This window comes from Heterodontus francisci, chromosome 41 (genome assembly GCF_036365525.1).
Source record: "Heterodontus francisci isolate sHetFra1 chromosome 41, sHetFra1.hap1, whole genome shotgun sequence".
In the NCBI taxonomy this organism is placed as follows: Eukaryota; Metazoa; Chordata; class Chondrichthyes; order Heterodontiformes; family Heterodontidae; genus Heterodontus; species Heterodontus francisci.
In genome coordinates, this window is record NC_090411.1 from 38,117,154 (window position 1) to 38,142,772 (window position 25,619).

At 43.0% G+C, this 25,619-nt stretch overlaps 1 protein-coding gene across 2 annotated transcripts in view; it reads right to left on the minus strand.

Moving 5' to 3' along the window:
• The window catches only part of LOC137353510 (GTPase KRas-like), a 48,832-nt gene extending 27,034 nt beyond the window's left edge, over window positions 1-21,798 (minus strand). Inside the window, exons 1-4 of one of the 2 annotated variants that reach the window (XM_068019895.1) lie at window positions 21,699-21,798; window positions 15,044-15,173; window positions 10,020-10,198; window positions 1,628-1,787 (exon numbers count right to left, since the gene is read on the minus strand). In XM_068019895.1, the coding sequence (XP_067875996.1) occupies window positions 1,628-1,787; window positions 10,020-10,198; window positions 15,044-15,154 (450 nt within the window). In that variant the 5' untranslated portion in view covers window positions 15,155-15,173; window positions 21,699-21,798. Of the gene's footprint in view, window positions 1-1,627; window positions 1,788-10,019; window positions 10,199-15,043; window positions 15,174-21,605 lie in introns of both variants that reach the window. The other variant, XM_068019894.1, reaches the window with a different exon arrangement.
• Window positions 21,799-25,619: the final 3,821 nt, after the last annotated feature.

The window sequence follows — 25,619 nt, forward strand, 5'->3', positions numbered from 1 at the left end:
TATTCATGTTGTTATAAAAGTGTTTCTATTTTTAAAATATTTTTTGATGACTCGTGTTTTAAAATTGTGGAAATGGATTCCTTTGGAGGACTGAAGTGATTCCATAGATGCTGGACTGGGTTTGCTTTTTTAAACAAAGTTAAAGTCCCAGTGACTTTAAAAAAAAAAATTCCTGGATGTCACATGCCTTAAGCTAAACAAACAACAAGAGCCTTGGTGACTAGGGGAGTTGTTTACAGAAAAGTGACGTCAAGATTTATGGTGGTCAAGAATTGATTCAGTTTTGAATATTGTTTTGAATCAGTTGGGTTTGCAGCCTGCTGAGAGAAGCACCCAGCTCATCCTTTCTCCACCTCTTTGAGAAACCCTGACAATCCAATGTGCAATAGCTGAAACCCCTGATGCTGCATTTCTCTTGGAAAGCCTGCCAGACTAATCCTCGACTTCGCCTGAAGAGAACTGCTCCAAAAAGTTCCTGCCGTCTAAGAGTATTTGAGATGCCAGGAAAAGGACAACAAATATCTCATCCTTTTCCTTCAAGAATTAAATATTTGGCCATAGTTTTGTTTTTTTGTAAAGCGATCTCTGCAGAGAAAACCTCTTTTTTTCTTTAACCTGTGGTGAGTGTGTGTGGCTAAATGAGAAGGGAACTTTTATATTTCAATCTGTGTTAATGCTTTGCATTTTTATTGAATAAGTCTTGTTTTATAATAAATTGATAATATTGCTGTTTATTAACAAAACCTGGTTGGTTATTTCTATTTCAGAATAAAATTCAAGTGTATAATTGGCTGTATCGGTAACTGGGTAAACATTTAAATATATGTTATGACTTGTGGAGAAGTGGAACTAGAAAGAATTCCTCCCACCTCAGTCATAACAATTTGTAGGGACCTATCCTCTGCAGGCAAAAAGGAACATGTCCAGGCTTTGTGCATTTTTTTAAGTAAACAAAAGTGTGAGGGGCAATAGTTCCTTGGTCGAGGAGTTGCCGTGGAGAATGCACCAATCAGCAACCTTTTCTCCTGCAATTTGCTCCCTTTAAACAGTATTTCACCTTTTTCAGCTATTTCTTCTGGTTGGGGAGTCAATGACAAAGTGATTATTAAATCAAAACTAGCTAATAGTGAGGAAAATGTTTAGATGATTTCTGGAGTATGGAAGGCTTTGCTGCAGTAAACAGTTGAGTATGCATTCCAGTTCTATATCTGGTCCACATCAACCAATTGCTTTGTTTTCATTGGAGTCTGCTCTACTTGCACAAAATGGTCACACATAATATAAAAAGTACTTGGTACTTTGAAAACTGAACCAGTCATTTTTAAAGCAATTGCTTGATGTGGACCAGATATTAGAACTGAAACGCAAGAGTGGGTACAGGATACTCACTAATTGTCAATACACAGGAGCATCAGCACATTATGCGGTGGCATCAGGGTCTCAAGCACAGGAGAAGGGAATGAAGAGATTTATTATTCACCTACAGACATTGTAATTGATGTGTTTTTCCTGTACATTTCCTTCCCAACCACTTTTCCTCCCACCCTACCACCACCACCACCGCACCCCCCCCCCCCCCCCCACCACCTCCCTCCCCAACACAAGCCATTTTCAAGTGGCTTTGTACCTGTCGAGTTTTGGCTGATGTTTCTATGAATGGGATTCCATAACTCTTTGCTAGCTCCTGTACTTGCTTTGTGTCTACAGTCCGTGATGGAAGGTCACACTTGTTTCCAACTAATACCATGGGAACATCATCGGAGTCTTTCACTCGATTAATTTGTTCCCTAGAGGATACAAAAGATAAAATAATTTTTTTTTGCATTTTGTTTTGATAAGCCAACAGCTGTTAAAAACAATCTCTGGATTATTTCCCTTTCCAAATGTATTTGAAGTAAATACACCATGTCCAAAATATAGATGTAGCAGTACCACATTATAAACCATATATACCACAATCTTCCTCTAATTTAAAGAAGCAACAAAGACTAGATCCCACAATAGCTCAGTTGGTAACCTCAGTGCTGTCCAGAGACCAGAAGGTCTATTGTGATGGAAAATAATTGGGGTGTTACAATCGGCCTTGGCACCACAAGCCGGAAGTTGAGGGAATTTCTCCTGACTGCAACACAGAAAGTACATTGTTTGTTTGTGTGGATGGACAGTGAGTGAGGCGAGGATTGGAATTGTCCATGACATTCCCCATAATTGAATAGTCTGAGCACGCTCACTGTCTGTGCTCACACAAGAATGTTCAATTAGGCGAGGTACTACAGGGCGGGAAGGACATCTGTGGAAGCACACTCCAACAACAATCTGCACCTTTTCAGAAAGGGGGTTTAAACAAAAAGGGAACAATTTATTTTGGTGGTGGATAAAAAGGCTTTTGGATATTGTATGCCAGATACCCAAACTAGAGTGGTGGATAAATAATAGCAAGATAGTTTGATGGGCATCTGTTGCACACAACTTACTCCTAGAAAAAATGTTTCTTTTGATCTATAGTCTTTTTATGCTGTGTGTTCTGGTACTGCAATTACAATTTAACTTTAAAAGTAAAGCTAGTTCCATTTATGTGCTTTTCAGCATTTTGAACATCTAGGCCACTTAATGCTCAAGTAAAATAGCCGTAAAAGGAATAAAATAATGGCAGTAAAAAGAGTGATAAACGTCCAGGACTAGATGGATTCCATCCCAGGGTTTTAAAGGAAGTAGGTGAGAACATTGCAGACGTCTCAACTATAATTTCCCAAAATTGGCTGAGTGGCTGAAAATGGAGTCAGGATAACAGGCAGGTACTCTAATTGGCAGGGTGTGACAAGTAGTGATCCACAAGGATCTGCACTGGGGCCTCAACTATTCACCGTATTTATTAACGACTTAGATGGTGGAATATAAAGCCACAGATCCGAATTTACTGATAACAAAGAATGGCAACTTAAGCAGTGTAGATGGAAAGCATAAAATTACAAACAGATAATGATAGATTAAGTGAATGGGCAAAACTGTGGCATGTGAGGTTGATCCAGTTTGGACCTGAAAAAGGATAGAACAGGGTACAAAAGGTACAAACAGTGGAGGTCCAAAGAGGATCTGCAGTCCAGGTATAAAGGTCATCAAAATGTCATGAACAGGCTACAGAAAATAATCAAAAAGGCTAATTGAATACTGGCCTCTATATTTAGAAGACTATAGTACTATAGGGGGTGAGAGGGGGGCAGGGGGGGCGGTGGTGAGGGCAGCGTTGTAGAAGTAATGTTTCAGTTATACAAAGCCCTGGGTAGACCATAGCTGGAGTACTGTGAGCAGTTTTGGGCGCCACACCCAAGGGAGAATATACTGCCCTTAGAGAGTGGAGTGTAAAATTTACTAGAATTATACCTGGATTCCAAGGGTTAAATTACGAGGAGAGATTAACAAACTAGGGTTGTATTGCTTAGAATTTAGAACGTTAAGGGATGATTTGATCGAAGTTTTCAAGATATTAAAAGGGGAACAGATAAGGTAGAGAGAAAAACTATTTTTGCTGGTTGGGGAGGCTAGGACTAGGGGATGTAGTCTTAAAAATTGAGCCAGACCTTTCCAGGAGTGAAATTTGGAAACACTGCTGCATGCAAAAGGGTGGTAGAAGTTTGGAACTCTTTTCACAAACAATTTAAATGTATATAGCATCTTTAATGTAATAAAACATCCCAGGGCCCTTTTCAGGAGCATTAGAAAACAAACTGTGACATTGATCACAAGTCGTGGGAGTCAGTTGCCAGCGTTCGCCAGAGCTGGCGGGCAGCCATAAAGACAGGGCTAAAGTGTGGCGAGTCGAAGAAACTTAGTAGTTGGCAGGAAAAAAGACAGAGGCGCAAGGGGAGAGCCAACTGTGTAACAGCCCCGACAAACAAATTTCTCTGCAGCACCTGCGGAAGAGCCGGTCACTCTAGAATTGGCCTTTATAGCCACTCCAGGCGCTGCTTCACAAACCACTGACCACCTCCAGGCGCTTATCCATTGTCTCTCGAGATAAGGAGGCCAAAGAAGAAGTAGTAGTAATAAAACAAACTGTGACACAGAATCAGAATTGTTACAGCACAAAAGGCAGCCATTCAGCCCATCGTGTCTGTACCGGCTTTCCGAATGAGCAATTCACAGTGCCATTCCCCTGCCTTCTCCCCATAACCCTGCACATTCTTCCTTTTAAGTTAACTAATTCCTTTTGAAAGCCTCAATTGAACCTGCCTCCACCACATTCTCTGGCAGTGCATTCCCGATCCTAACCACTCGCTGCAGGAAAAAGTTCTCATGTCGGCATTGCTTCTTTTGCCAATTATCTTAAATCTGTGCCCTCGCGTCCTTGATACTTTCACGAGTAGGAACAGCTTTTCCCCGTCTACTCTGTCTAGTACCCTAAAGATTTTGAATATTTCTATCAAATCTCCTCTCAGCCTGCTCTTCCCCAAGCAAAACAGTCCCAACTTCTCAGAGCCACAAATGATATTAGGTCAGATGACCAGGTGTTAAGGTGAGTACTACTAAAGTTTTTTTTAAAAAGGACTTTAGATTGAAGTGGGTGGAACATGGCCCCTAGTATAATTAGTATTTTTTTAAATTAAGGGAGTAACTAATTAACCTAAGGGTAAGTCATGGCAGGAGAGCTCAGCCCTGGGATATGCTCCTCCTGCATTATGTGGGAAATCCAGTGTCCCTGACAACCATGTGTGCAGGAAGTGTATCCAGCTGCAGCTACTGGCTACCTGCATTACGGAGCTGGAGTTGCAGGTGAATTCACTGTGGAGCATCCGCAATCCTGAGGAAGTCGTGGATAGCACATTTAGTGAGGTGGTCACACCGCAGGTAATGGCTGCACAGGCAGAAAAGAGATGGATGACCACCAGACGGAGTAGTAGGCGCAGGCAGGTAGTGCAGGAGTCCCCTGTGGCCATCCCCCTCTCAAACAGATATACCGCTTTGGATACTGTTTGGGGGGGGTGGAAAATGACCTCCCAGGGGAAAGCAGCAACCACGGAGGGCTCTGCTGCACAGCAGGGGAGGAAAAGGGTTCGAACAGCTATAGTGATAGGGGATTCTATCGTAAGGGGTGCAGATAGGCATTTCTGTGGCCACAAACGAGACTCCAGGATGGTATGTTGCCTCCCTGGTGCTGGGGTCAAGGATGTCTCGGAGCGGCTGCAGGACATTCTGAAAGGGGAGGGTGAGCAGCCAGAGGTCATGGTCCATATTGGTACTAATGACATAGGCAGGAAAAGAGATGAGTGAATATAGGGAGTTAGGCAGAAGGTTAAGAAGCAGGACTTTTAGGGTTGTAATCTCAGGATTACTTCCTGTGCCACATACTAGTGAAGGTAGGAATAGGAGGATTAGGCAAATGAATGCGTGGCTGAAGAGCTGGTGTAAGTGGGAGGGCTTCAGATACTTGGATCATGGGGATTTCTTCTGGTGCAGAGGTGACCTGTACAAGAAGGATGGGTTGTATCTAAACTGGAGGGGGACCAATATCCTTGCGGGGAGGTTTGCTAGTACTACTCGGGAGGGTTTAAACGAGTCTTGCAGGGGGTGGGACCCACAGTAGTAGTCTCTCCACAGAGATAGGTGAGACAAATGTAGAGGTTAAAGCAAGTCCAGTAGGCAGGCTGGGCAGGGGCAGGACAGGGAGCGTGGAAGGTCTGGTAGGCGAAACTGCATTTACTTTAATGCAAGAAGCCTTACAGGTAAGGTAGATGAACTCAGAGCATGGATCCGTACATGGGATTGCGATATTATAGCGATTACAGAAACGTGGTTGAGGGATGGGCAGGACTGGCAGCTCAATGTTCCGGGGTACCGATCCTTCCGGCGTGACAGAGGTGGAGGTAAGAGAGGAGGGGGAGTTGCACTATTGATTAGGGAGGACATCACGGCAGTACTTAGAGAGGATATCCCGGGGGGAATGTCCAGTGAGGCCATATGGGTAGAACTTAGAAATAAGAAAGGGGTGATCACTTTGATGGGATTATACTTTAGGCCCCCCAATAATCAGAGGGAAGTGGAGGAGCATATATGTAGGGAAATCACAGATAGGTGTAGGAATTATAGGGTTGTAATAGTAGGTGATTTTAACTTCCCGAATATTGACTGGGACTGCCTTAGTGCTAAGGGATCAGATGGGGAAGAATTTGTTAAGTGTGTCCAGGATAGTTTTCTGAAGCAGTATGTGGATGGCCCTACTAGAGAAGGGGCTACACTCTACCTCCTCTTAGGAAATGAGGATGGGCAGGTGGTTGATGTGTCAGTGGGGAAGCACTTTGGAACCAGTGATCATAACTCTATTAGCTTCAAGATAGTTATGGAAAAGGAGAAGACTGGTCCTCAGGTTGAAGTCCTAAATTGGGGGAAGGCTAATTTCGATGGCATCAGACAGGAACTCTCAAAAGTTGAATGGGAGAGGCTATTTACAGGTAAAGGGACATCTGGCAAGTGGGAGGCTTTTAAAAGTGAGATAGGAAGCGTTCGGGCCAGCATGTTCCTGTTAGATGGAAGGGCAAGGCTGGCAAGTTTAGGGAACCTTGGTTGACGAGGGATATTGAGGGACTGGTCAGGACAAAGAATGAGGCATATGTCAGGTATAGGCAGCTGGGATCGAGCTAGTACCTTGAGGAGTATAGAGGATGTAGGACTACACTTAAGAAGGAAATTAGGAGGGCGAAAAGGGGCCATGAAATTTCCCTGGCAGATAAGATAAAGGAGAATCCTAAAAGATTCTATAAGTATATTAAGAGTAAAAGGGTAGCTAGGGAGAGAGTAGATCCCCTTAAGGATCAGTGTGGCAATCTATGTGGAGCCACAGGAAATGGACGAGGTCTTAAATGAATATTTCTCGTCCGTATTTACCGTGGAGAAGGTCATGGAAGCTAGTGAGTTCAAGGGAGGGAACACAGATATCCTGGAGCACATCAACAATATAAAAGGAGGAGGTGTTGGAGGTTTTGAAGCACATTAAGGTGGATAAATCCCCAGGGCCTGACCAGGTGTATCCTAGGATGCTCTGGGAAGCAAGGGAGGAGATTGCCGGGGCCCTGGCAGAGATTTTGTTTTTTATCATCGTCAGCCACGGGTGAGGTACCGCAAGACTGGAGGATAGCTAATGTTGTGCCTTTATTTAAGAAGGGCAGCAGGAATAAGCTATGGAACTACAGGCCGGTAAGCCTTACATCAGTGGTGGGAAAGTTATTGGAAGGGATTCTGAGAGACAGGATTTATATGCAACTGGAAAAGCATGGTCTGATTAGGGATAGTCAGCATGGCTTTGTGCGTGGGAAATCATGTCTCACGAATTTGATTGAGTTTTTCGAGGAGGTGACCAAGAGGATTGACGAGGGCAGGGCGATGGACGTTGTCTACATGGACTTTAGCAAGGCCTTTGACAAGGTCCTGCATGATAGGCTGGTCCAGAAGGTTCGAACATATGGGATCCAGGGTGAGCTAGCAAATTGGATACAAAATTGGCTTGGTGATAGGAGGCAGAGGGTGGTAGTGGAGGGTTGTTTTTCAGATCGGAGGCCGGTGACCAGTGGTGTGCCACAGGGATCTGTGCTGGGCCCTCTGTTGTTTGTCATATATATTAATGACTTGGATGTGAATGTAAGGGGCATGATTAGTAAGTTTGCAGATGACACCAAAATTGGTGGTATAGTGGACAGTGAAGAAGGTTGTCTAAGGTTACAACAGGATATAGATCAACTGGGAAAGTGGGCAAGGGAGTGGCAAATGGAATTTAACGCAGACAAGTGTGAAGTGATGCATTTTGGGAAGTTAAACCAGGTAAGGACATATACAGTGAATGGCAGGGCCCTGGGGAGTGTTGTTGAGCAGAGAGACCTTGGGGTGCAAGTACATAGTTCCCTGAAAGTGGCAACACAGGTAGACAGGGTGGTGAAGAAGGCATATGGCATGCTTTCCTTCATCAGCCGAGGCATTGAGTACAAGAGTTGGGACGTCATGTTACCATTGTACATAACGTTGGTTCGGCCGCATTTGGAGTACTGTGTGCAGTTCTGGTCGCTGCACTACAGGAAAGATGTGATTAAGCTAGAGAGGGTGCAGAAAAGATTCACAAGGATGTTGCCTGGTTTGGAGGGCTTGGGTTATAAAGAGAGATTGGATAGGCTGGGTCTATTTTCCCTGGAGCGAAGGAGGCTGAGAGGGGACATGATAGAGGTATATAAAATTATGAGAGGCATAGATAGAGTAGATAGCCAGAGTCTGTTTCCCATGGTAGGGGTGACTAAAAGTAGAGGGCATAGATTTAAGGTGAGAGGGAGGAGGTTTAAAGGGGATCAAAGGGGTAAATTTTTCACACAAAGAATAGTGGGTATCTGGAATGAGCTGCCTGAGGAGGTGGTGGAGGCAGGAACAGTAGCGACATTTACGAGGCATCTGGACAGGTACTTGAATGAGCAAGGCATAGAGCGATATGGAATTAATGCAGGCAGGTGGGATTAGTATAGATAGGCATTATGGTCGGCATGGACGCGGTGGGCCGAAGGGCCTGTTTCTATGCTGTACAACTCTATGACCAAATGTTTGGTCAAAGAGGTAGGTTTCAAGTAGTGTCTTCAAGGAGGAAAAAATGACGTGGGGTACTCCAGAGCTTGGTGCCTAGGCAACTGAAGGCATAGCCATTGAGCGATTAAAATTAGGGATGCACAAGAGGCCATAATTAGAGCAGCACAGACATCTTGCAGGGTTTTGGGGAGGGATTACAGAGATATGGAGGAGCGAGGCCATGGAGGGATTAAAAACAAGGATGAGAATTTTAAAATCAAGAGATATTGTTCGACCAGGAGCCAATGTAGGTCAGCAAGCACAGGGGTGATTGGAGAATGGGACTTGATGAGAGTTAAGACATGGGCAGCAGAGTTTTGGATGACCTCAAGTTTACGGAGAGCAGAATGTGGGAGACCAGTCAGGAATGCATTGGAATGGTCAAGTCTCGAGGTATCAAAGGCATGAATGAGGGTTTTAGCAGTGGATTAAAAAGTTACCTGGACTTGTACCTGAAGTGCTGTTACCTGCAAGGCTACAGACCAGGTGCTGGAAGGTGGGATTAGATTTGGCAGCTGTTTTTTTTCGGCCAGCACAGACATGATGGGCTGAATGGCCTTTTTCTGTTCCGTAACTTTTCTATGGTTCTATGAACTGAGACAGGGGCAAAGTCGGGCAATGTTACAGAGGTGGAAATAGGCAATCTTAGTGATGGCACGAATACGATGTCAATAGCTCATCTCGGGATCAAATGTGACACCAAGGTTGCAAACAGACTGGGTTAATCTCAGGCTGTTGCCAGAGAGAGGGATGGAGTTGGTAGCTAGGGAACAGAGTTTGCAGCGAGGACAGAAAACAATGGCTTCAGTCTTCCCAATATTTAATTGGGGGAAATTGATGCTAGATAAATTGTAAATTTTAAATCGGAGATTGACAGATTTTTGTTAACCACTGGTATTAAGGGATATGGGACAAAGATGGGTATATGGAGGTAGGTTGCAGATAAGACATGATCTCATTGAATGGCAGAACTAGCTTGAAAGGCTAAATGGCCATTTCCTGTTTCTATATTCCTAGGCCATGTTTTTCACATTTCTCTAATTAGAACAAGTTCAATTCCATTTTGCCTACTCCTGATAAGTTTACTCAGTCATTCTGTTCATTCTCTTCTTTCCCAAGATCAAATTTCTTTGCAAAATGCTTGTCTTGGTGAACTTCGAATAAAAGTCTATTTTTTTTTCCTCATTAGAAGTATGGATGACTGGAATTTTGACTCAAATCTCACTTGATGTTCAAAGTATGCTTTTACCAACAAGTAATACTAAAATTAAACTTATGATTGGAAAATACTTATTTTAAAACTACAACAGATCCTCGAGTTTACACTTCCATATTCCCCAACTTTCTACTGTGCCATTTACAACAAAAACAAAATCTTTCTTGGTTGTGTTTGGGTTGAATAGTTCTGAACCCTATATAATACTAACCTATACAGATGGACATCCTCGAAGGATTTGGTGTTATTGATAGCAAAGACGCAGAGGAAGCCCTCGCCCGTTCGCATGTATTGATCTCTCATAGCACTGTACTCTTCTTGACCTGCTGTGTCCAGAATATCTAATAAACATGTTTCCCCATCAATAACCACCTGTTTCCTGTAGGAATCCTATGCAAGGGAAGAGTGAAAGTAAAGTTGGTAATCAAGTCATAATTATATTTCTCACCATTGTTTAACTCTCATCTTGCCTAATTACTAATGCACAAGTTAATTCAAACAGATAAGTATTGTGGGAGGGTTTAAAAGAAGTCTAGAGTCCAGACCATCTCAACTTCCAGTCTCTCGTGCTGGAATTTTCAAACATTTCCAGGCTCCCTTCTATTTTCTCAGTAATTTCTTCACCAGTTTAGTTATTTTCATGCTACATACAGTCCCAGACATAAAGATAACACAAAGATAGGTAGGAAAGCAAGTTGTGAAGAGGACATAAGGGATATAGATGTTATGCGAGTAGGCAAAGATCTGGCAAATGGAGTATAATGTGGGAAAATAAAGTATATTATCTAAATGGTGAGAGATTGCAGAGCTCTGAGATGCAGAGGCATCTGGGAGTCTGAGTGCTTGAATCGCAAAAGGTTAGAATACAGGTACAGCAACTAATTAGGAAAGTGAATAGAATGTTCAAATTCATGGGGCACTGGAACCAGTACTGGGGAAGGAGGGAGCTGTTCCGATGGGACGAGCTCCACCTGAATCATGCTGGGACCAGAGTCCTGGCGAATCGCATAACTAGGGCTGTAGATAGGGCTTTAAAAACTAAATAGTGGGGTGGGGGAGGGTTCAGTTGCACGGAAAATTAGGAAGTCAAAGTTAAAGGAGAAGGTAGGAGTGCAAGTTAGTGATCAGGCTGATTATTCCCAGAAAATAAAAGGAAGGGACAGAGCATGTGAACATCATATTACACCAAGGAATCATACAAGAGTAGGGAAATTTGATAATGGAACAAACTTAAAGGCTTTGTATCTGAATGCACAAAGCATTCGAAATAAAATAAATGAGTTAACAGCACAAACAGAGATGAATGGGCATGATTTAGTGGCGATTATTGAGACGTGGTTGCAGGGAAACCAGGTTTGGGAATTGCATATCTCAGAGTACTCAGTATTTCGGAAGGATAGGCAGGAAGGAAAAGGAGGTGGTGTAGCTTTGTTAGTAAAGGAAGAGATCAGTGCTGTAGTGAGAAATGATATAGGCACTGGAGATCAAGACGTACAATCAGTCTGGCTAGAAATAAGAAATAGCAAGGGAAAGAAGTCCCTGGCGGGAGTAATCTATAGGTCCCCAAACAGTAGTTCCGCAGTGGGGCACAGTATAAACCAGGAAATACCGGGGGCTTGTAAGAAAGGTATGGCAATGATCATAATTTATTAGCTTGGATAGAGGATTGGCTAGCCAACAGAAAACAGAGAGTTGGGATAAATAGGTACTTTTCTGGTTGGCAAGATGTAACTCGTGGGGTGAACAGGGTTCGATCCTCGGGCCCCAACTATTTACAATATATATTAATGACTTGGATGCAGGGATAGAAGGTACTATAGCCAGATTTGCAGAGGGCATTAAAATAGGTGGGATAGTAAGTTGCAATAAAGAAATTTACCAATGGATATGGGTAGGTTAGGTAAATGGGCCAAATTTTGGCCGATGGAGTTTAACGTGGATAAGTGAGAGATTATCCATTTTGGTTGGAAGAATAGAAAGGCAAATTATCTAAATGGAGAGAAACTTCAGAGTGCTTTGGTGCAAAGGGATCTGGGTGTCCTCATGCATGAATCGCTTAAAACTAGTATGTAGGTGCAGCAGGTAATAAGGAAGGCAAATGAAATTTTGGCATTTATTGCTAAAAGGAATAGAATATAAAAGTAGGGAAGTGTTGCTGCAACCATACAAGGCCTTAGGTGAGACCGCACCTGGAGTATTGCGTACAGTTTTGATCCCCTTACTTGAGGAGGGATGTAGTTGCATTGGAGGCAGTTCAGAGGAGGTTCACTAGATTGATTCCAGGGATGAGGGGGTTTGTCTTATGAAGAGAGATTGAGCAGTTTAGGCCTTTACTCTCTCGAGTTTAGAAGAATGAGAGGAGATCTAATTGAGGTATATAAGATGATTAAGGGGATTGACAAAGTAGACGTAGAGAGGATGTTTCCTCTTGTGGGGCAATCTAGAACGAGAGGTCATAGTTTTAGGATAAGGGGTAGCAGATTTAAAACCGAGATGAGGAGAAATTACTTCTCTCAAAGGGTTGTGAGTCTGTGGAATTCACTACCCCAGAGTGTGGTGGATGCCGGGACATTGAGTAAATTTAAAAGGAGGAGATAGACAGATTTTTAATTAGCAATGGGTTGAAGGATTATGGAGAACGGGCAGGGAAGTGGAGTTGAGGCCTAGATGAGATCAGCCATGATCGTATTGAAAGGCAGAGCAGGCTCCAGGGGCTGAATTGCCTACTCCTAGTTCTTTTCTTATGCTCTTAATGTTATTGTTTATCGTGAAGGGAATTGAATACAAAAGTAGGGAGGTTATGCTTCAGTTTTACAGGGCATTGGTGAGACCACATCTGGAGTACTGTGTACGATACTGGTCTCCTTCTCTAAGGAAGAATGTAAATGCATTGGAGGCAGTTCAGAGAATGTTTACTAGACTAATACCTGGAATGGGCGGGTTGTCTTATGAGGAAAGGTTGGACAGGCTAGGCTTGTATCCGCTGGAGTTTAGAAGAGTAAGAGGTGACTTGATTGAAAACATACAAGATCCTGAGGGGTCTTGACAGGGTGGATGTGGAAAGGATGCTTCCTCTTGTGGGACAATCTAGAACTAGGGGTCACTGTTTAAAAATAAGGGGTCGCCCATTTAAGACAGAGATGAGGAGAAATTTTTTCTCTGAGGGTCGTGAGTCTTTGGAATTCTCTTCCTCAAAAGACGGTGGAAGCAGAATCTTTGAATATTTTTAAGGCAGAGGTAGATAGATTCTTGATAAGCAAGAGGGTGAAAGGTTATCGGGGGTAGGCGGGAATGTCGAGTTGAAGTTACAATCAGATCAGCCATGATCTTGGTGAATGGCAGAGCAGGCTCGCTGGACCGAGTGGCCTACTCCTAATTCGTATGTTTGTATGTTTGTGCAGGTGTCTTCGTAGCAGATTTGTGCCAGTGCCACTCAGGCTCACTGCTAAGAAGCTGCCTGCTCCAATTCTTGGGCAGCTTCTTCCCCCAGATAAGACCAAACTCCCAGCATCTGAACAGAGAACTTGAGTACTACATCACCAGAAGTTCTTAGCATTGTAATTTTTAGGGATTTGCAGGAGCCAGTTGTTCTTTCCCCACCTTGCAGTTATTGTATGCCTTAACTTTAAAAATTCTTATCCTGTTTAAATCTCTTTGACATCACTCCTTAATATCTCCATAACCTCCTCCAACTCCATGTTCTCCCCAAACACTCTGATTCCAGAAGTATACTAGTAATTGAAAGGTCTAGAAAAAGGCACCATAGATACAAGATTAAATGCAAGAGAAACATCTTTTCCACAATGATTAGTCAAGCTTCCAGGGTTTGTGGTTGAGGCAGAAACTACGTCATCAACATTCAAGATTAGATTGGATAGGTTATTAGGTCAAATGGCCAGTTTGTGTTGTGACTTACAATTATTTCTTCTGAACCCACACCCCCATTTCACCACAACACTGACAGCCACCAAGGGCCCACATTCTGGAGTTCCTTCCCTAAAACACCTCGGCCTCTCGAGCTCCCTCTCCTACTTCAAGGTCTACTTAAAATATACCTCTGACTAAGATTTTTGGTCACTTGTCCTAATCATTCCTGTCTTGACTCAAGATCAGTTTTCCTTACATGCCGAGGAAATGATGAGACATTTTTATATGTTAAAGGCACTATATAATGCAAATTGTTATTGTGATTGAACTGAACACTTATTTTCTTCTTTCTTGCTGTCTACTTTTCTATTTCCCTAAACCTGAGCACTGAGGCTCTACCCAAATTCAAGTGTCTAAGCAGAAGCTGGAGTTCAAATGTGAGACATTCCTAGTCCATTTGACTTAACCAGCTCAACCAGAGAGCACCTCCCCAAGCAGTGCCATATGCCGAGGATAATTGGGTGTAATTCAGATGACAGCAGCATTGGTAAGAAACAGATACTGGCATCAGCAGGGGCCCGAAAAGTAGTCTCAGCAATACCTATTACTCTCATTATTATTTTCTAATTTGCTCACTTGGCACACTAGTTGCAGGTGCTTCCGTCATGGGATTGAGATATGAATTCTCTAAGCTTCACTAGTTAAGGTTTGCAAGTTGCATATTATAGTTGTCTTTTTGATCATTAAGAGTTATAAGTAAATAAGCTACAATGACAAGTGCACCCCTTGTACTCCGTATTAACCCGAGGCCACCAGCATTTACAGACTGGATTTTAAATGTAATCTCCAGTTCATACACGATAATGCTTAGCTGAAACAAATCCTATTAGAACAGCAATAAATGGTACTGAAATTACATTTCTTCAGTATTAACATCACACTACAAAAAAACCTTTAAAGCATTACTCATCTTTGCTTCTCCCATTTAACTTTATAATAACTTCAGCCGCTAGAGGTGTTAATAAAGCATCTTACATACTTCCTTCATTTCCCATTTTAATCAAGCTTTAAACCAAGTCTTAAATAATTACTGATTGGCTATGAGTTATGCATCACTCCAAAAGGTGTTTTTTTTTTAAAAAAAAGGAAAAGCCCAGCCTGGAGTCTGAACACTATAGTTTTCCCTGTTGGTATCAACTGGAGCAACAAGAATAAATCCCTAAATTAAAATTGAGCCAAATAATGGTGAATCAGCAGTGTTTAATAAGATAACTCTCAATTATTCATTGCCTAGATTTCATTTGCACCTCTAGTCTCTAAAGCAACTTTTTATTTTCCTGCCTTTCCTTGACCCCTTTACTCACTTACCTCTATAGTTGGATCATATTCATCCACAAAATGGTTCTGTATCAGCTGAATAGTCAGAGCACTTTTCCCAACACCACCAGCTCCTACCACCACCAACTTGTATTCTGTCATCTTCCTGTTAATGTAGCAACTGGAACCATAAAGTAAACAATACCATTAATAAAACAGTGCAGCCCTCACCCCACAATGCTTACCTAACAGTTCATAACTGGCTGTTAGAAGAAAAACTATTTGTATTTTTCAGAAAAATCAGTCTCGTTGATTCTTTTAAAACAACTCTTAGGTGGTTTTTGAGATTTTCAAACTGTTGTCCTGAAAAACTGCCTGGTCTGGAGGGCATTAGCTATGAGAGGTTCGGATTGTTTTCACTGGAACGACGGAGGTGGAGGGGCGACATGATAGAGGTTTACAAAGTTATGAGCGGCATGAACAGAGTGGATCGTCAGAAGCTTTTTCCCCAGGGTGGAAGAGTCAGTTACTAGGGGACATGGGTTTAAGGTGAGAGGGGCAAAGTTTAGAGGGGATGTGCGAGGCAAGTTCTTTACACAGAGGGTGGTGAGTGCCTGGAACTTGCTGCCGGGGGAGGTGGTGGAAGCAGGCACCATAGAGACGTTTAAGAGGCATCTTGACAAATACATGAATAGGATGGGAATAGAGGGATACGGTCCCCGGAAGTGCAGAAGGTTTTAGTTTAGACAGGCATCAAGATCGGCGCAGGCTTGGAGGGCTGAATGGCCTGTTCCTGTGTTGTACTGTTCTTTGCTCTTTGTTGTCACCCCACTTTCTGGTATCACCATTACTCCAAGGGGGGAAATTTTTTTTGTTTTTAAATCACATGTAATGTCATTTTGAGGGTTAACTAATTTGTTTTTGAGAAAGAAATGTATACATGGGACATGTCTAGACTTTATTTTCTGAACCTGCTAGTTCCTTATACCAGTGAATACTCTGTTCCTAACCTCCCTCAAAACTGCTGGTCAACTTGCCAGTAATACTGTTCTTATGGAATAACAGTCTTCAATCAGCACAGAACCAGAGTCTCTTCATTCCCTGGCACCACATCATATTTTCTATGAATGGGAACTAAATATTCAAATGCATATTCCAGAGGTTTGGGGGGTTACTTGAATAAAATGTTCAAATACAATAGCTGGCAGTGCACACAAGGCTGCAATTCAATCTTAAGGCTTTATATAAAAATACAAACTGTTCAAACTTCATTTTCACAATCTGTAATACAAGATGTTTGTGATGAAATATAGCTTTGTAGCTATGTTCCAAAAAAAAGGACCATGGTGGCATTGTTCAACACGAGATAAGATCCAGCAGGAAGCAGTTGCATAGAACTGCTTCTGTTTCTGATAGATTTTAAATATGCACTACGTGTCAGATGCTTGCAACAGCTGTTTTTCCTCCATTCACATGCATCAGGGAATCAAATGGCAGATTCTAAATTAATTGGGATAGTTCCAGTAGACACCTGTGCTCGATAACTGAGCATATCCCAGCTGAACTGCATTCATTGAGTCCTCATAAAGGAAATTCTCTTTCACACATCACCTCTTTCCTTAGAATTGCAGCCCATAACAATATGTGAATGCCTACTTGTGTTGTCCCAATACTGGCCAGCACCACTTGACAATCTTCCCTTCACCACTCACTACCTGATTTTCTCTCTTTTCCTCGAGGTGCTTACTTTTGCTAGCACATAGGTCCAAGTCCCCCTGAGGTATCTCTAGTGGTCTTTCTCCACATGACTAAGAGGATAAACTCTGATTAGTCCAGGTGGAGCATCACTGCCAAGTTTGATTGTGTCCTCATCCAACAAATGTGCCCTTTCCATCAGGAATTACTAAATTTGACCAGGAAAAACGGAACTCTGAAGATGTTTCCCCTTCTTAACCCAAGAGCCCACATCTCTGGTTTTGATTAACATTTCCTCTTGGCTGTCAGTGTAAATCTAAAGGCAAAATTTGCTCATGATAGGGAAAAGAATTAAAGATTTTAAATGAATTGAAGCTAGGAATTTTTAGTAGTGTAGATTTTTTATACATCACTGTTATCTCCTGTGACCCAAGTGGAAGTGTCAGATTTCTGTTGATAAAATTGCTTCCAAGAAACCTGGTTCCCCTTTCATGAGAAATACATTTCTTCCTCTCAACAACTCTTAAATCTCTCAAGGTCAATTTCATCCAAGTCTGCTCCAATAATGGAAGGGCTCGTCAAGCACTTCTGCAGTCCTGGACAGGACTGCAGATTAGACAAACTCACACCTATTGGCAAAAGAAGCAAAAAGTGACATGAGGAAAACCTTTTTCACACAGAGAGTGATTAGGATCTGGAATGCACTGCCTGACCACATGGTGGAGGCAGGTTCAAGCGAGAAATTCAAAAGGGAATTAGACTGTTATCTGAAAAGGAAGAATATGCAGGGTTATGGGGAGAAGACAGGGGAATGGCACCAGGTGAATTGCCCTTTAGAAGAGCTGGCACAGACAAGATGGGCCAAATGGCCTAATTCTGTGTTGCAACAATTCTGTGCTGTTTACAATAATTTTGCTACCCCTCATTTTGTCAATATTACCTCCGTTACTGTCGCCAGATCCAGTAAAAGTTGGAAGATTATAATGACTGTATTCTCACTTTCCTTGCACTGGACTTGGGAGATTTTGCCACTGCTCCTGTCACCCTTCCTCCCAGTGTTGAAATCAGAACGTCATTGTACTCTCTCCTATTTCAACTCACTCTTTCCCAGAATTATGACTTCCTGAATCACCCTTTATTCTTTTTCTGCACTAAGGGCCCTGGCTCAACACCAAGGTTTTACAATAATAAAAATATTGCAGTACTCCAATCTCAAGTTTTATTTTGTAAACCATATTTTCTACCTAAATTTGAACAAAACCATGTTATCTAGTGAACCCCTTATATAAATACAGAGCATTTTTCTGTAATACAGGTTAAGAACCCACTTAAAGACCAAGGCTCTTGATAAGGATAAAAATTTCACCAGGTACAGCTGCAGGGAGGCGGTGGTGCAGTGATGATGTTACTGGACTAGTAATGTAGAGGCCCAGGCTAGTGCTCTGGGAGATGGATTTGTATCCCACCACGGCAGATAGTGAAATTGGAATTCAATTAATAAATCTGGAATTAGTCTAATGACCCATCTGGTTCACTCATGTCCTGAAATCTGCTGTCCTTAGCTGGTCTGGCCTACATGTGACATGTTACCCTCTGAAATGGCCTAGCCAGTTCAAGGATTAGGGATGGACAATAAATAGTGCCAGCAATGTCCACATTCCATGAATGAATTTTTTTTAAAAATGCACCAGAAGCAGTACGGAGTCATACAGACTCAGAGCAGGCTGTTCATCTGTTCAGGCCATCACCTAGGGACAGGTACATCAAGGCCAGCGAACCTGAAATGTTAACTTTTTCTCTCTCCACTTTGCTGCCAAACCTACTGAGTATTTCCAGCATTGTAGTATCTTGCTTGTGTATTAGACCTAGGCAATTCAAGGCTGATGTCAGGAAGCACATCTTCACACAAACACTCTTCCTCAGAAAGCTGTTCAGGCTGGGGATCAAGTGAACATTGCAAAACTGAGATTGCTAGATTTTTTGTTGGGTAAGGGTATTAAGGGATAATGGAAGCAAGGCAGGTAGATGGAGTGAAGGTGCAGATCAGCCATGATCTAATTGAATGGCCTCCTCCAGATCCAATGTTACAGTATCGCTCCGGCAGCCGAAGGACCCAATCTTATCTCCATCCAATGTCCCCAGACAAGCACTTTGTCCAAGAGTCTGTGAGATAGTGACTGGAGCAGAAAGTCTGGCTTATCTCCTCTACAAGCTGGAAGCTAATTGTAGCTTCCCAACCTCTAGTCTGGCTAACTCAGCACAGCCCAAGAGTTGAACACCTTTTGTCCAAAATGTTGCAGATTCCTATTCTATGATGACACCATCTTATTAAAAAGGAACAGTAGCTCCTAGTTATATTAGAGTCATAGAGTTGTACAGCATAGAAACAGGCGCTTCGGCCCACCGCGTCCATAAAGCCTATCTATACTAATCCCACCTGCCTGCATTAATTCCATATCCCTCTATGCCTTGCTCATTCAAGTACCTGTCCAGATGCCTCGTAAATGTTGCTCCTGTTCCTGCCTCCACCACCTCCTCTGGCAGCTCATTCCAGATACCCACTATTCATTGTGTGAAAAATTTACCCCTTTGATCCCCTTTAAACCTCCTCCCTCTCACCTTAAATCTATGCCCTCTACTTTTAGTCACCCCTACCATGGGAAACAGACTCTGGCTATCTACCCTGTCTATGCCTCTCAATTTTATATACCTCCATCATGTCCCCTCTCAGCCTCCTTCGCTCCAGGGAAAACAGACCCAGCCTATCCAATCTCTCTTTATAACCCAAGCCCTCCAAACCAGGCAACATCCTTGTGACTCTTTTCTGCACCCTCTCTAGTTTAAATCACATCTTTTCTGTAGTGCGGCGACCAGAACTGCACACAGTATTCCAAATGCGGCCTAACCAACAACTGTTATGTACATATCATGTTATGCAACATGACGTCCCAACTCTTGTACTCAATGCCTCAGCCGATGAAGGCAAGCATGCCATACGCCTTCTTCACCACCCTGTCTACCTGTGTTGCGACTTTCAGGGAACTATGTACTTGCACCCAAGGTCTCTGCTCAACAACACTCCCCAGGGCCCTGCCATTCACTGTATATGTCCTGCCCTGGTTTAACTTCCCAAAATGCATCACTTCACACTTGTCTGCATTAAATTCCATTTGCCACTCCCTTGCCCACTTTCCCAGTTTATCTATATCCTGTTGTAACCTTAGACAACCTTCTTCACTGTCCACTATACCACCAATTTTGGCATCATCTGCAAACTTACTAATCATGCCCCTTACATTCACATCCAAGTTATCAATATATTAGCATGGTGCAAGTCAGTTGTAAGTCTGTCACTAAATCTATATATTTCACAAGCATCAAACCGCACAAAAATATGGCACAAAACCTTTCCAGTCAACCAACATAGCTCCTGCACCACACCTCGTGCGGAGGCGGTGGCAGAGGGTATTGTCACTGGGAGAGTAATCCAGAGGCCTAGGCCAATGCACTGGGGACATGGGTTCGAATCCTACCGTGGTAGATAGTGAAATTTGAATTCAATTAATAAAATTCTGGAATTAAAAGTTAGTCTAATGCTGACCACAAAACCATTGTTGACTTGTAAAAACCCATCTGGTTCACTAATGTCCTTTAGGGAAGGAGATCTGCCGTCTTTACCTGGTCTGGCCGACACGAGACTCCAGACCCACAGCAACGTGGTTAACTTTTAACTGCCCTCTAAAATGACCTAACAAGCCACTCAGTTCAAGGGCAATTAGGTACGGACAACAAATGCCAGCCTAGCTGGTGACACTCACATCTCACAAAAAAATTTTAAAAACTGCTTAAAGTGCATGCAACCAGGATTCAAAACTACTCAGATGTTGAAGTGTCAGACAGTGCGCTGCAAATTTAATAAAAACAAACATTCAGCAGGTCAGGCAACAACTGTGGAGAAAATAAAAGTTACCATTTCAGGTCAATGATCAATGTTCCTGCTAAGCTGCACGGGACTTGGCTATTGCAATACTCTACAGGCCAACCTCCCATCTTCTATCCTCCATAAACCTGAACACATCCAAAACTCAGCCGCCCACATTCTAACTCACATCAAGTCCCTTTCACCCATCGCTCCTATACTCGCTAACCTACATTAGCTCCTGGTCCAGCAACACCTCAATTTTAACATTCTCATCCTAGTTTTCAAATCCCTCTATGGCCTCAGTCCTCCCTATCTAATCTCCTCCAGACCTACAAGATCTCTGCACTCCTCCAATGCTGGCTTCTTCCACATCCCCGATTTTTAACAGTGACCATGCCTTTAGCTGCCTGGGCCCTAAGCTCTGGAATTCCCTCCCAACACCTCTCTCCTCCTTTCAGATGTTCCCTAAATCTAAACTCTTTTTGACCAAGCTTTTCATCATCTGTCACAATATCTCCTTATGTGACTCAATGTCAATTCTGTTTTATCATGTTTCTCTGAAGCATCTTAGGATACTTGATAACATTAAAATTTACTATACAAATACAAGCTGGTTTGAGCAAAGCAATCACCCAATCTGCATTTGATCTCCCCAATGGAGAGATTACATCATGAACAGCGAGTGCAAGATATGAAGAATTACAAGTAAATTACTGTAAATTCAAGTTTGTTTCCCCGAATTATACAAAGCTTATAAATACGAGACAATTGGACAGAGCCAACAATGGAACAAGAAGTTATTTTCTTTCACTAGCTATAGCTATGAGTGACAGATAGCACCACACCTAAAATCGTTCTCTACTCACACGATGCTGCAACTTGACGACAGGATAATTGCGGAGATAAGCAAGCTATAAATATAAAATAAAAACCTAAAACAGAGAAATTGCAGCAAAACAGAAATGATATCCTAGGATCAGGGTGTGTAAAACTTACCATTCAAACACAAGGAAAAAGTCCTGGTCCCTTCCCTATTTCTTAATCCCAAAGATATATATAGATGCTAAAAATAAATCTATTTACACGAACCTGCCTGTCTGTTTCAAACTCAAATAAAGTCACTGCTGAGTTACATTGTAACCAGTTTCCCTGCCCAGCCACAATGTAACAATCTGCACAGGAAGTACCTGCCCGGCCAATGATTGACAACCTGGAAGACCAATAGAACCACGGCACTCTGCAGCATCTGACCAATCAGCTTTCACTGTAGGTGGGATTTTGCCGGGGAACGTTTGAAGGATCCTTACGGTCTGTCTTCAGTATTGCCTGAGAAATGTTTACGGAACGTGGATATTAAAAAATGCTTTCATATTTATTTTTGATTAATTGAATCAATTGCTACCAAATATAGTTATTCTGCTGCTAGACAAGATAACAGGAAATGCAGGCACATCGACAGATAAAAATAAGGACCCAAGCAAGAGAGACATTTCGCCATTTGATTGCTTGTAAACTTTAAGAATGTGAATTCAGGTTTTAAAAATCTGCAAATAAAAATCTAGACTTGGTAAAAGTGACCATGAAGTTATTGGGATAAAAACAGAAAGTGCTGGAAATACTTTTTAGGTCTGGTAGCATCTATGGAGTTGTTTCTCTCTCCATAGATGCTGCCAGACCAAAAGAGTATTTCCAGCACCTTCTGTTCTAATTTCAGATTTCCAGCATCTACAGTGTTTTGCTTTTACTCCCATTCCTCCAGCTCCACCCTTCCAGTGCATTGTGCCACCATCTGCCCAACCATTGGCAGCTTTCTCTTCAGCTGCCTAGGCCCTGATCTGGAATTCAATCCCTCAACCTCTTCACCTCCCCTTTCTCCTTTAAAACATCTTTGGCAAAGGTTTTGGTCATCAGTTCTAACATAATCGTCTTTGGCTCAGTGTCCATCATTTCATTCCACCTCTTTGAGCGCTTTTGGAAATTTTCCAACATTAAAGATGCTGTATAATTGCAAGCAGTTGCTGTTGTCACTGATGGTAACCAAGTAGAACTGGTGAAGGTTGAATAGATTAACCTGACAGTAGAAACCGTGCAAAATCTGCAATGGTCAATGGAATTATTCAATATAGAACAGATTATCAATTCAATAAAATGCATCAATGTATTCACTATGGAGAAGGACCATGTAGGTGTAGAGATCAGGGAGGGGGATTGTGTTATACTCGAACAAATTAGCATTGAAAGGGAGGAGGTATTAGTGGTTTTAGAGGGCTTAAAAGTGGATAAATCCCCAGACCCAGATGAGATGTATCCCAGGCTGTTATGTGAGGCAAAGGAGGAGATAGCAGGGGCTCTGACACAATTTTTCAAATCCTCTCTGGCCACAGGAGAGCTGCCAGAGGACTGGAGGACAGTGAATGTGGTACCATTATTCAAGAAAGGTAGTAGGGATAAACCAGATAATTACAGGCTAGTGAGTCTAACATCAGTAGTAGTGAAACTATTAGAAAAAATTCTGAGGGACAGGATTAATCTCTAACTGGAGAGACAGGGATTAATCAGGGATAGTCAGCATGGCTTTGTCAGGGGGAGATCGTGTCTAACAAACTTTATTGACCTTTTGAGGAGGTGACGAGATGTGTAGATGAGGGTAAAGCAGTTGATGTAGTCTACATGGACTTCAGTAAGGCTTTTGATAAGGTCTTGCATGGGAGATTGGTTAAGAATGTAAGAGCCCATGGGATCCAGGTCAATTTGGCAATTTGGATCCAAAATTGGCTTAGTGGCAGAAGGCAGAGGGTGATGGTCGAGGATTGTTTTTGCGATAGGAAGCCTGTGACCAGTGGTGTACCACAGGGATCAGTGCTGGGACCCTTGCGATTTAGAACATAGAACATAGAACAGTACAGCACAGTACAGGCCCTTCGGCCCACGATGTTGTGACAAACCTTTAACCTACTCTAAGATCAAACTAACTACCTACCCTTCATTCTACTATCATCCATGTACCTATCCAAGAGTCGCTTAAATGCCCCTAATGTATCTGCTTCTACTACCACCGCTGGCAGCGCATTCCACGCACCCACCACTCTGTGTAAAGAACCTACCTCTGACATCTCCCCAAAACCTTCCTCCAATCACCTTAAAATTATGCCCCCTGGTGATAGCCCTTTCCACCCTGGGAAAAAGTCTCTGACTATCCACTCTATCTATGCCTCTCATCATCTTGTACCCCTCTATCAAGTCACCTCTCATCCTTCTTTACTCCAATGAGAAAAGCCCTAGCTCCCTCAATCTTTCTTCGGAGGACATGCCCTCCAGTCCAGGCTGCATCCTCGTAAATCTCCTCTGCACCCTCTCTAAAGCTTCCACATCCTTCCTGTAATGAGGCGACCAGAACTGAACACAATATTCCAAGTGTGGTCGAACCAGGGCCTTATAGAGCTGCAGCATAACCTCGAGGCTCTTAAACTCAATCCCCCTGTTAATGAAAGCCAACACACCATACGCCTTCTTAACAACCCTATCAACTTGGGTGGCAACTTTGAGCGATCCATGGACATGGACCCCAAGATCCCTCTGTTCCTCCACACTACCAAGAATCCTGTCTTTAAGCCTGTATTCCGCATTCAAATTCGACCTTCCAAAGTGTACATTAATGATTTAGAAATGAATATAGGAGGTATGATCAGTAAGTTCGCAGATGACACGAAAATTGGTGGTGTTGTAAATAGTGAGGAGGAAAGCCTTAGATTACAGGACAATATAGATGGGCTGGTAAGTTGGGCAGAACAGTGGCAAATGAAATTTAATGCTGAGAAGTGTGAGGTAATTCATTTTGGGAGGACTAACAAGGCAAGGGAATATACAATGGGTGGTAGGACCGTGGCAAGTTCAGAGGGTCAGAATAACCTTGGTGTACTTGTCCATAGATCACTGAAGGCAGCAGCACTGGTAGATAAGGTGGTTAGGAAGGCATATAGGATACTGCCTTTATTAGCCGAGGCATAGGATATAAGAGCAGGGAGGTTATGATGGAGCTGTATAGTTAGACCACAGCTGGAGTACTGTGTATAGTTCTGGGCACCACTCTTTTGGAAGGATGTGATTGTCCTGAAGAGGGTGCAGAGGAGATTCACCAGTATGTTGCCTGGGCTGGAGCATTTCAGCTATGAAGAGAGACTGGAAAGGCTAGGGTTGTTTTCCTTAGAGCAGAGAAGGCTGAGGGGGGACCTGATTGAGGTATACAAAGTTATGAGGGGCATAGAATGGGTAGATAGGAAGAAAATTTTTCCCTTAGCGTAGGTGTCAATAACCAGGGGGCATAGATTTAAGGTAAGGGGCAGGAGATTTGAGGAAATTGTTTATCACCCAGATGGTGGTTGTAATCTGGAACACACTGCCTGAAGGGGTGGTAGAGGCAGGGACTCACACAACATTTAAGAAGTATTTAGATGAGCATTTGAAACACCATAGCATACAAGGCTACGGGCCAAGTGCTGGAAAATGGGATTAGAATAGTTAGGTGCTTGATGGCGGCACAGACACGATGGGCCGAAGGGCCTGTTTCTGTGCTGTATAACTCTATGACTCTATCAGTGGTAGCACTCTCGCCTCTGAGAGGGTTGTGTTTTCAATCTCTGCTCTAGGAACTGAGCCTCACAATCTAAGTTGACACTCCAGGGTCAGCACTGAGGGAGCACTGCACTGTTGGAGGGTCAGTAGTGAGGGAGTGCTGCACTGTCAGAGGGTCAGTATTCAGGGAACGCTGCACTGTCAGAGGGGCTGCACAGAGGGAGATCTGCACTGTCGGAGGGACAGTACTGAGTGCTGCACTGACGAAGGGGCAGTACTGAGGCAGTGCTGCACTGTCAGAGGGGCAGTACTGAGGGAGCGCTGCACTGTTGAAGGGGCTGTACTGAGGGAGCACTGCACTGTCGGAGGGTCAGTACTGAGGGACCGCTGCACTGTTGAAGGGGCTGTACTGAGGGAGCACTGCACTGTCAGAGGGTC